This window comes from Chanodichthys erythropterus, chromosome 7, assembly GCF_024489055.1.
Source record: "Chanodichthys erythropterus isolate Z2021 chromosome 7, ASM2448905v1, whole genome shotgun sequence".
NCBI classification, from domain to species: Eukaryota; Metazoa; Chordata; class Actinopteri; order Cypriniformes; family Xenocyprididae; genus Chanodichthys; species Chanodichthys erythropterus.
In genome coordinates, this window is record NC_090227.1 from 40,683,021 (window position 1) to 40,694,217 (window position 11,197).

Genomic DNA, 11,197 nt, shown 5'->3' on the forward strand with positions numbered 1-11,197 from the left:
AAAATGTATTCTGATTTTATAAAAAAAAATGTTGGAACAAATGAAATCACATTTATGCAAAAATCACTTACTCTGGTTGGCCTTATGAATGAAATTGGATATTTCATCTTAAATATATTTCATCATATACAGTGAAAGAGTATGCTGTGTTACAGCTTGAGCTGCAAGGTTTCTTTGTATAACAATGCAGATACACGTATATGTACAGCTGGCTAATGAGAGGTCTGTAATCTGGGTCTGTATAAAAGGTATTTCAACTAATTTTGCTGACATTTCTCAAGATAAATTCTCCCATGCTTACAAGTACTAAATAATCCACACAATTATTAGTGAATGAGACCCAGTGGTTTCATTTGGAACGTAATAGAGCTTATTAAATAATAAGCTTTTATGTTTAGTTGAACTACTCATTTTATACTTGGAGCCAAGTCTCTCTCTTCCAAAAAACACCCAGGGACAACTGTTAAAAAATACTCTCACAGTGTCTCACTCTCTCTGTACTAGCTTGTATTTTCTCAGCAATTCTGGAACAATTTGTTTCGGTGCTTCTCATGTTACTGACTCACCAGGATGAATCACTTCTGTTGTAGTATTCATGATTTGTCACTTTGGAAAAAAAAAAGTCTTATAAATGTAAATGTGTGACACAAAAGCGTGAAGTGTGCATGAGAGTTGTGTACATATTGGAAGAAGAAAAAAGTCGCTAATTAGTGTTTTAATTGGTGATTTGTGCAGTGACTGACTAATTGATGCATTAACTGATGTTACTGAGCTCAGGGATGTCATACTTAAGACTAGGATTTAACCATTTAGAGGCAGACAAACCAGAACCAGTTCCTGGACTTGTTGTCCATTTACCCCACAGAAAAGAACAGTTGAACAAATACACCTACATACCATCTCATCTAGTTTTGGGATTATTCCTTAAACTTCATTCAACTAGAGCAACTCCGCAGACACACATTATTGCAACTGGGACTGTTAACCTCTGCCAGCAGCCTAAGTGGAAGTGGGGCCCCCCAGACCCATCTCCACATAATTATAAATTATTTATGAGGGGCAATGAGCAGGATGACGCTGGTTTCTGAAAGACATCAACAAGGGAGATGGAAAAGAAAAGATGAGTCAGACTATGTTTCTTCCTTTGGACATTAACAACAATTTCCCTGAAGTTTAATGAGGCAGATGATTATTTTTTGTTCCGATTGCTTCATCTTGATGGCATAAATAGGTAGAGTAAAATACAATGCACATTCAGTGTTTGACATTAATGTTTCTCTGGAGCAACTTTATTTTTTGAAGCTGCAAATGAAAATGAATTTAACTTGCCTGACCAGACAAGTAGCCAGTTTAAAACATCAATAACACAAAATAAGTAACTAAGCACAGAAACTTCAGCCTGATTTAATGAATGATTCTGATTTAATTATATTCAGTGTAAACGGCGACTGATTGCGACGATTGAGTTGAATCTCACAAAGCCTGTGTATAAGAGAGACTATCATGGAGAAATCAAAACAAATAGGTGCAACAGCACACACAAAGAAACTTATTGAAACATATTACTATACATTTTTATAACATGTACATTTATAACATGATATAGTTAAGCAACATCACATGACCAAGAGTAGTGCTTTCCATCACAATTGCAAATGTCACACTGATTTTATACAATGGTTCAATTAACATATACTTCAGACAGGACCACTTTGGCAAGTTACTTGAGTTTATTTAAACTCTTTGGCGGTATGGTTCCTTATGGGGGTACTTGCTCTAAAATTAATTAAACATACAAGAGCTTTAACATTAACCCCCCGGAACCATCAGCTTGGAAATACATATACAATTAAAACACTTAGCAATGTCTTTAAAAGCAAACAGTGGTAATCGTGTAGATGTGGCAGTGGGACGTCTATACTGTAGCTTTGTTATGAGGATGAGTGTCTCTCAAAAGAAGATGACAACCAGAAGGTGCACAGTAATATGCTCATGCTTATAATGGGGAGGGAGGGTTGCGAGCAGTTTGAGCATACTTACCGAGCAGTAATGCCAGTAATGGTATATATGTGCCGTGTCTAATAGGAGAATGGTAGTGATTGGAGCGATTTGACAGCTGACCGCATCAGCTGGTCACAGCACTATGCCTGGCTTGACTGAACTAATGCTGTGGTCGATTTAATATTAAGTGACTTATATTTTAGGCACAATATTGAATTTCTCCATTTTGCCAACGAAAATAGTTGTAAACAAAGCTACAGCAGAGCAGTTGCCATCTCCGAGCAACACAATGAATGATTCAGTGTTTTTAAAGGTGCCAGCGAATTGAAAATTGAATTTATCTTGGCATAGTTGAATAACAAGAGTTCAGTACATGGAAATGACATACAGTGAATCTCAAACTCCATTGTTTCCTCCTTCTTATATAAATCTCATTTGTTTAAAACACCTCCGAAATACAGGCGAATCTCAACATAACACTGACTGTTACGTAACGTCGGGTGTACACCCCCAATATTTGCATATGCCAGCCCATGATCAAGGCATTACACAAGGGCAGCCAGTATTAATGTCTGGATCTGTGCACAGCTGAATCATCAGACTAGGTAAGCAAGCAAGGACAACAGCAAAAAATGGCAGATGGAGCAATAATAACTGACATGATCCATGATATCATGATATTTTTTGTGATATTTGTAAATTGTCTTTCTGAATGTTAGCATGTTGCTAATGTACTGTTAAATGAGGTTAAAGTTACCATCATTTCTTACTGTATTCACGGAGACAAGAGCCGTCGCTATTTTCATTATTAAACACTTGCAGTCTGTATAATTCATAAACACAACTTCATTCTTTATAAATCTCTACAACAGTGTAGCATTAGCCCTGTTAGCCACGGAACACCATCAAACTCATTCAGAATCAAATGTAAACATCCAAATAAATACCATACTTACACGATTAGACATACTGCATGACGAACACTTTGTAAAGATCCATTTTGAGGGTTATATTAGCTGTGTGAACTTTGTTTATGCAATGATAGAGTCGAGAGCTCGGGAGGGGACGGAGAGCGCGCGATTTAAAGGGTCCGCAGCATGAATCGCCGCATTTCTAATTATGCCTCAAAATAGGCAGTTAAAAAATAATAATTAAAACAAATCTATGGGGTATTTTGAGCTGCAACTTCACAGACACATTCAGGGGACACCTTAGACTTATATTACATCTTGTAAAAAAACGTTCGATGGCACCTTTAATGAATCAGGTGAGTCAATGATTCAATGACCCATTCATAAAGACATTGGGTGAATTAAATCTGGAAGTGAGCATGTCTATGCCCTAACTCACTCCGTTTGGAAGACTTGTTGAAGGAACAATAACATACAACGTAATTTCCTCATTATCTTTACCTGGAATATTACGATGAAAACAGTGTGTCATCCATCACCCCATTAGCTGTTCTTACAACAGGACTTTGTTATTATTTCTATTTATACATTAAGTCAAACTCTCCCGCCATCTACCTTTAAAATGAATTGCACCACCCAGGGTCGCATGACCATAAACGATAAAATTACTTTCTTGAAGTGACCATCACATGTACCCTTAGCTAACAGACTTGTGGAAGGGCCTTTGAAGGCATTCAGATATTGAATTTTGCTTGCCCCTACAAATGGCATCCTCTTCCTAATGTGCTCTACAAGGGTGCAAAATTGCCATTTGGAATTTTCCCAGTCTCTTGCTTCATTTCTGAATGAATCAGCCATTTGAACAAATTGGCTGAATTAATGACTCATTCATTAAGACAGTCACTTGCTGCCACCTACTGGTGGTTTAGTTCATGTAGTGGTTTAATTAAAAGTATCATTACATTTTTCCCAACATTTGATATTTCTTTATGCAGCTGTAAGTTAGCAGCATAAATGCATTCATACAACCTATGTGCATCGTTAAACATTCTAAATAGTAAATGCCACTTAAAATGTAAATGTTTCCTCTACAGTGGAAAGACGGATTTTGTTGATGCTGATACCTAAAGTGTTTTGCAGACTGTATGGGAAACGCCACGTCTTTAAAATAAGAAAACATTTCAGAATCCTGGATTATAATGCAATATGATTGTCCTAAAGCCTTAAAGAATGTGCATAAAGAATCCATCCTAGTCTTTAAGATTGTACATTTTAATATTAGAAACAGTAGAGCTCAACTAAAGTTGTATTCGTTGGCAAAATGGTAGTAGCATAATACAAATTGTATTTGGAATATATGTTTGATTTGGTGGAAATTACGCTAACAACTTAAAAACAAGTCAGCCATGTCAGGCTAATTAACAGTCCCAAGTTTTACATATCGATGCCAATTAAATTAAGGTTATCATAACGCTACTTTACAAGTTTCTTACGTTAAGGCATGCAGGCAGACCTAGTGGAGAAAAAAGGTGCATTTTCACCGAAAGGTGAGGAGTTTACTTTGCATCTATGTAAATTTACTGATAAAATGGAAGAATTTGACATGAAAGTTTTTTAAAAATCCTCTGCACTTCAGATCAGTAGCCAGAGAAATGTTTTCATCGAGATGTTCCATGCTAAATTTGGATATACGCTGTGGATGGTATAGTGCTGCTGAGGAGGAACTACATATCTGTGAGTGTTTGTGAGCGTTACTGTGTAGGAGTGCACATTCTAGGACAGAAAGTTAGCTTAAAGATAAATAGAAAGACAGATGGAGCAAAAACTATTCTAAAAACAAGACTTAAAGGGATAGTTCACCCAAAAATGAAACCATGATTTACTCACTCTAAAGCCGTCCTAGGTGTATATGACTATCTTCTTTCAGACAAACACAATCAGAGATATATTTATAAATATCCTGGCTCTTCCAAGTTTTATAATGATTTTGCTCTATCCTCTGCACTTCGTCATTACGTCTCGTGTTGGGTCAGAGGTTACTCTTCTGCCACAAATCAATTAATAAAGTTTTAAATATGGGTATTTTTTATTACAAAAACCAATTGCTTTGCTTCAGAAGGCCTTTATTAACCCCCTGGAGCCGTATGGATTATATTTATGATGGATGGATGCTTTTTTGGTTGGCTTTAAAATTTCACCCCCCATTCACTACCATTATAGCTATAAGCTTGGAAGAGCCTGGATATTTTTAAATATATCTCCAATTGTCTTCATCTGAAAGAAGATGAGCTTGAGGGTGAGTAAATCGTGGGATAATTTTTAACTAAGAGATCAAATCTAACAGTTGGGTCAATGACAAAGACAGTTATTCCAATCCAATCATTTTTTCTTTAACCCCTCTTTTTATTCAAAAATGTATTTGATTTCAGACATTAAAAACATTGAATTATCATAATATTTCTATCCAAAGTTGTGAATTTAACTTGTGCACATTTGCGAGTAAGGCAGCGTTTCCTCCCATGTGTTCAAGAGAACAAAATCGTCACTTCCTGGGAAATTGGTGCAACATAACTATAATAAAAATGGAAGTGGCTGCAATCAGGGAATCCACTGTGGCTCTTTTTTCTATATAATAAATTACTTGAGATAATAAATTGCTTACCATTTCAATGTATTTTTGAATACAAAAATATAAAAAAAAGACCATGATATCTTTGACCCGGCATTGTGAAGCATCATGACAACAAATTATCCACTCTCCACTCCATAAACCATAATGTGTTTTTTCTTTATTATTATTACAGATTCTTGTGTGGCACACACGGACGGAAAAACCTGTCCTGGTGAATGAAGGCAAGAAAGGCTTCACAGACTCAAACGTGGAGATCTGACATCTGCTTCAACATCGGTAATGAAAAAGCAATCTGTTCAGTCTTAATCACAGTGTCACTGAGCGAATATGGGGTCATCGAAGGACACTAGACCATGTGTTTAAAATGCATCTGGCCCTGCTAAGTGACAGAAGCGTGGCTCTGTACAGATGTACCACTGAACACTCCTCTTACTTTGTGTTGCAGGGATGCTTCCAGCAGGACCCAAAAGGGAAAGGCTGGGAGTTATTACCAACTACCAACATTTTTGAACAGTTTGGATGTATTTTCCTGTAAACCACACCTAAATGAGCTCAACAATATGGACCTATTATTCTAAAGCACAGATTAGTCTTTTTTTAAAGGCAATATCATCAGTATTTTGCGCGAACAAAACCAGTGGGCACTAGAGACTGAAAGAAAATTGTGATGTATATTGATGAGGGAACAACTGTTCTAACTGCTCACTTCCAGGATTTTATGAACTCTGCATTAAGAAGAGACAAAAAATGGTTACAACAGTCTCAAAGGCTGACCGGGAGCGAACGGTCATCCATTTAAGAACTCCGATGTTCCTTCGTGTCTAACAGACTGATACTTAAACATAAAGAAGGGAATGTCTTCTTTTTTTTACATAATATGTATTATTATTACGTTTGTTTTGTTGTTTACATCACTGTCTTGCTAGCACAGCACTACTGATATTTTGCCTCAATTCAAGTTCAGCGTTACTCTGCGATATTAAACCTGTTCTATCATATAGCAGGGCTAGCTGCTATACTGGATTTAGCAATTACAACGTTGTAACACGGTCCTCGTGACTAAGACCTAAATGATATGAATAGCACTTGAATTTGTTCCTGTGTGTCCATTGTTCCTGTTAGGACATGCGTTGTAAATATAACTTAAAGATGAACAATCAGAGACTTTAAAATAAAGTGATCTAGCATTCAACAGAACAAGCGATGTAACTACTGTATTTGTACTTGAGTTTAAAGTAAGAATCCATAGTTTTAGTTTACTATTACGACATCCATAATCCTTCACTCATGTTCAGAGAGGTCTTGCCAAAGGAGACGGAGCAGATGGGTATAGCGTTTCACAATGTTAGTCTTCAGTATTAATTGGGCTAGCCTCCGAGAGCCGCACAGAGCTCGCCTCAGTAAATATTCAGACGAATTTATATGTCAAACCGAAGCTTTGGGCTTTGCAGAGGGGATCTGTCTTGAAGATATGTTGCTGTACTAATGAAGCTAATGCTGAGACACCTGGGAATCTAGAGCGAACAAAATCTCTGCATAGCTATTTTCTTATATCAAAAACTGAGCATGTGAATACTCAAGGCACATCACTGCACATGTGCAAAAAAACTTAATATGTACTAATATTATGATAAATCTGGCCAGATTAGCATTAGACTAAATTTGTGTCTCTTTAAACCGCCTTTTTACTGCTTACGACAGATTATAGACCCTAAGTCGTTTATTTCCAATGATCCGATCCTCTGCGGATTCCGGTGTCAAGGGAAATCGGGTCTCCATCAGGACCCCAAGTGATACCATTGACTCACATAACTTCTAATGGGTATTCTCTTTAGTGCCTGACTACAAAATCACATTATATGTCATTTGAACTATGTTATAATGACCATAAATGCCTGTTTTAGTTAACTTACATACTAGCTTAGCACACAGATTAGCTTATACACTATGCACTTGCATTAACCCTACATGTATTCACAACAATCTTTAATGTAATTATGTGTTAAATGTTCAATATTGCAGTTATCAAAAGAACAATGAAATAATGTTCAATTATTCATTTATTATTATTAAGTGAAAGACATTCATGTCCCATTTGTTTTATTGTGCACTATATAGTAAGCAATTATATACATATTTTAAATTAATATAATTTGTGTGTACTTATAACTATTAAATGACTATTTTGCTGATTTTTAACCAGCTTTGAATTGTTACAACGTTGGTAGTATATGGACAGCCAGATGATGTGTTTTGCAGGCTTTTAGCGACAAATAAACAGGGATATCTGGGTGCAGGTAACATGGAGAAAGAGTAAACATTGTTGCATATACTTACAACATTGTAACAACACAGAGCTGGTTAAAAAAAATTGAAATTGTCCTTTAAAGGAACACGCCACAATTTTTGAAAATAGGCTCATTTTACGTTTACGTTTTCAAATCCAGCCCATCTCCAGGTCTGGCGGTACCACTTTTAGCATAGCTTAGCATAGATCATTGAATCTGATTAGACCGTTAGCATCTTGCTCAAAAATGACCAAAGAGTTTTGATATTTTTCCTATTTAAAACTTGACTCATCTGTAGTTACATTGTGAACTAAGACAGACGGAAAATGAAAAGTTGCGATTTTCTAGGCTGATATGGCTAGGAACTATACTCTCATTCTGGCGTAATAATCAAGGAACTTTGCTGCCGTATCATGGCTGCAGCAGTGCAATGATATTACACAGCGCCTGAAAATAGTCCCCAGCAAGCTCATCTTAAGTGTATTCTGGTTAGGGCTGCACGATTAATCGCATGCTATTCTCACGCGCATTTCGTCAGTAAAGCCGGTTCCCTGATTACCGCTAAATCGCCATCACCTGCTTTCAAATGAAGCGGCATTTAATAGACAGAGCCGTAGATCACTGAAAAGCCACGCAATATCGCGTTCATATCGCAGATGAATCGCCTGCGATAATGAACGCGATATTGCGTGGCTTGTCTGTGAACTACGGCTCTGTCTATTAAAAGGCGCTCCGTTTAAAAACAGGTGATGGCGATTTAGCGGTAATCAGGGAACCGGCTTTACTGACGAAATGCGCGTGAGAATAACATGCGATTAATCGTGCAGCCCTAATTCTGGTTCAAATAGATACGCTTCAGGATCTGCACCAAAGTAAATATCTTCTGAATCGTCTCTCACAAATGTCTCCATGGTTGCAAGGCATGCTCCCTGTTCAAGCAGGTGGTCATGTTGGTTATGATGATGGAATTTAGCCTATTTTCAGGCGCTGTGTAATATCATTGCGCCTGCTGCACCATGGTACGGCAGCGAAGTTCCTTGATTATTAAAGGGTTTGTTCACCCAAAAATGAAAATAAAGTCATTTATTACTCACCCTCATGTCGTTCTACACCCCTAAGACCTTCGTTCATCTTCAGAACACAAATTAAGATATTGTTGATGAAATCCGATGGCTCAGTGAGGCCTCTGTTGAGAGCATTGAAACTCTCAAGGTCCATAAAGGTATTAAAAATATATTTAAAACAGTTCATGTAAGTTCAGTGGTTCTAACTTAATATTATAAAGCGACAAGAATACTTTTTGTGCACCAAAAAAACAAAACAAAATAACAACTTTTCAATAATATGGGCTGATTTCAAAACACCGCTTCATGAAGCTTCTGAGCTTTATGAATCTTTTGTTTCAAATCAGTGATTCGGATCTCCTATCAAACAGCTAAACTGCTGAAATCACATGACTTTGGATCTCCGATTCACTGATTCGATTCGTAAAGCTCTGAATCAGTGTTTTGAAATCGGCCCATCACTATATTGTTGAAAAGTCGTTATTCTGGGGTTTTTTTTGCCGCACAAAAAGTATTCTCGTCACTTTATAATATTAAGGTAGAACTACTGAAGTCACATGATCATTTTCACCTAAAGTACCTTTATGGACCTTGAGAGTTTGAATGGCTTTGCTCTCAATAGAGGCCTTAACTTAATTTGTGTTCTGAAGATGAACGAAGGTCTTACGGGTGTGGAACGACATGTGGGTGAGTCATTAATTACATTATTTTCATTTTTCGGTGAACTAACCCTTTAAGCCTGAATGAGAGTATAGTTCCTAGCCATATCGGCCTAGAAAATCGCAACTTTTCATTTTCCATTGGTCTTAGTACACGATAACTACAGATGAGTCAAGTTTTAAATAGGAAAAATATTGAAACTCTTTGGTCATTTTTGAGCGAGATGCTAATCAGATCTAATCAGATTCAATGATCTGTGCTAAGCTGCAGCTAAAAGTGCTACCGCCAGACCTGGAGATCAGCTGGATTTGAAAACGGTAAAACTTAACTCTAGGGGAGCTGGAAAATGAGCCTATTTTCAAAAATAGTGGCATGTTATTTTACCTGATAGTTGATGGAGACTTGATTTCTTATGACAGTTTCTCAATTTGTACAACAAAACAACATCATGAGACAGTTTGACCGTATTCGATTTACTAAGCGCGTGAAGGGAAAATCAATAATTCATCTAACTTTATCCTAAACACCAACTGCTTCGGTAGAAAGGAAGTTATGAATAAATAAACATAATTTATGTTGTTTCTATTCTCCAAAATTAGTAATTTTTCCTGCATGATTTCAGGTATTTATTAACCACAGCATGGTAAACGGAGGGTGAATGCTCGGGCCGTGCCTGAGACACAAGTGGATATACAGTAGCTTCACAAACAAATTCATAGTTAATTTCAACTGCCACTAGGGGGCAAAGTGCGACAGCCGTAGACCGTGAAAAGTCGACTTGCCGCGGTCACGCTAGACTAAACTTTGAGAAGTGAAATTTCTACAGACACTGCAATTATATGACATCACTCTGCGACGTCTGTTTTTATTGCTTCAACATAAAATACATCAAAAAGGCAACCTACTCCACATTACTGTAACGCTGTAATCCTGCCGATTTAAAGTTTGCTTTTGTTTCAGCTAAGAGGTGCTGTGGCGTATCATTCTTCTGTTGTTCACACTTGATACGAATTCGCAGGTCAGAGTTCACCAAACTCAAACTTTGGAACAAAGCGAAATGCAACGCGTATTGCATGCGTATAAATGGAAGTCAGTGTAATGAAGTCTAGTGTGACTCCCCCTTTAAGCCTAAAGTATGCTTAGTTTTTTATGCATACACTAGGGCATGTGTACAATGTGCCCCAACCCCGTGTAAAATGTAGAAAACCTGCTCACTGTATAGCGAGTGGGTGGAGCGTGACGTCCAGCTCCCTCTCTCTGTGCATAATGGGTGGAGCTAGAAGGTCCGACCACACCCTAAACCTACCCATAACCATATCCCTCCACCAATGACATCTAGAGAGGTAGAGCTGGATGTCATCTGGCTCTGCAGTGAGCACCACTTAAAAATGTATGAGCTTTTTTTGCACTAGTTAGTGTCCATAAGGTGGCGACACTGAATCACCTATATTCTTACAGTATGCATGTACTGTACATGCACAGGATTTTTCTAACCACAGGTACAATTTACAGTCAGTTTGCAAATACTCTTCCTTTTTTTTAAAATTAATTTAATTTAAATTAATTTGTCCACAAGGTGTCAACATTAGCCCATTTCTCACACTGAAAAAAAAACAGGAGACAGAACAAGAACAACAACAA

At 37.3% G+C, this 11,197-nt stretch overlaps 1 protein-coding gene across 4 annotated transcripts in view; it reads left to right on the top strand.

Annotated features, from left to right (window-relative positions):
- The window catches only part of b3gat1a (beta-1,3-glucuronyltransferase 1 (glucuronosyltransferase P) a), a 101,351-nt gene extending 93,451 nt beyond the window's left edge, over positions 1 to 7,900 (top strand). For all 4 annotated transcript variants that reach the window (XM_067389434.1, XM_067389436.1, XM_067389437.1 and 1 more), the window contains 2 exons: positions 5,717 to 5,820; positions 5,990 to 7,900. In XM_067389434.1, coding sequence (XP_067245535.1) covers positions 5,717 to 5,803 — 87 coding nt within the window. In that variant the 3' untranslated portion in view covers positions 5,804 to 5,820; positions 5,990 to 7,900. The remainder of the gene's footprint in view (positions 1 to 5,716; positions 5,821 to 5,989) is intronic.
- Positions 7,901 to 11,197: the final 3,297 nt, after the last annotated feature.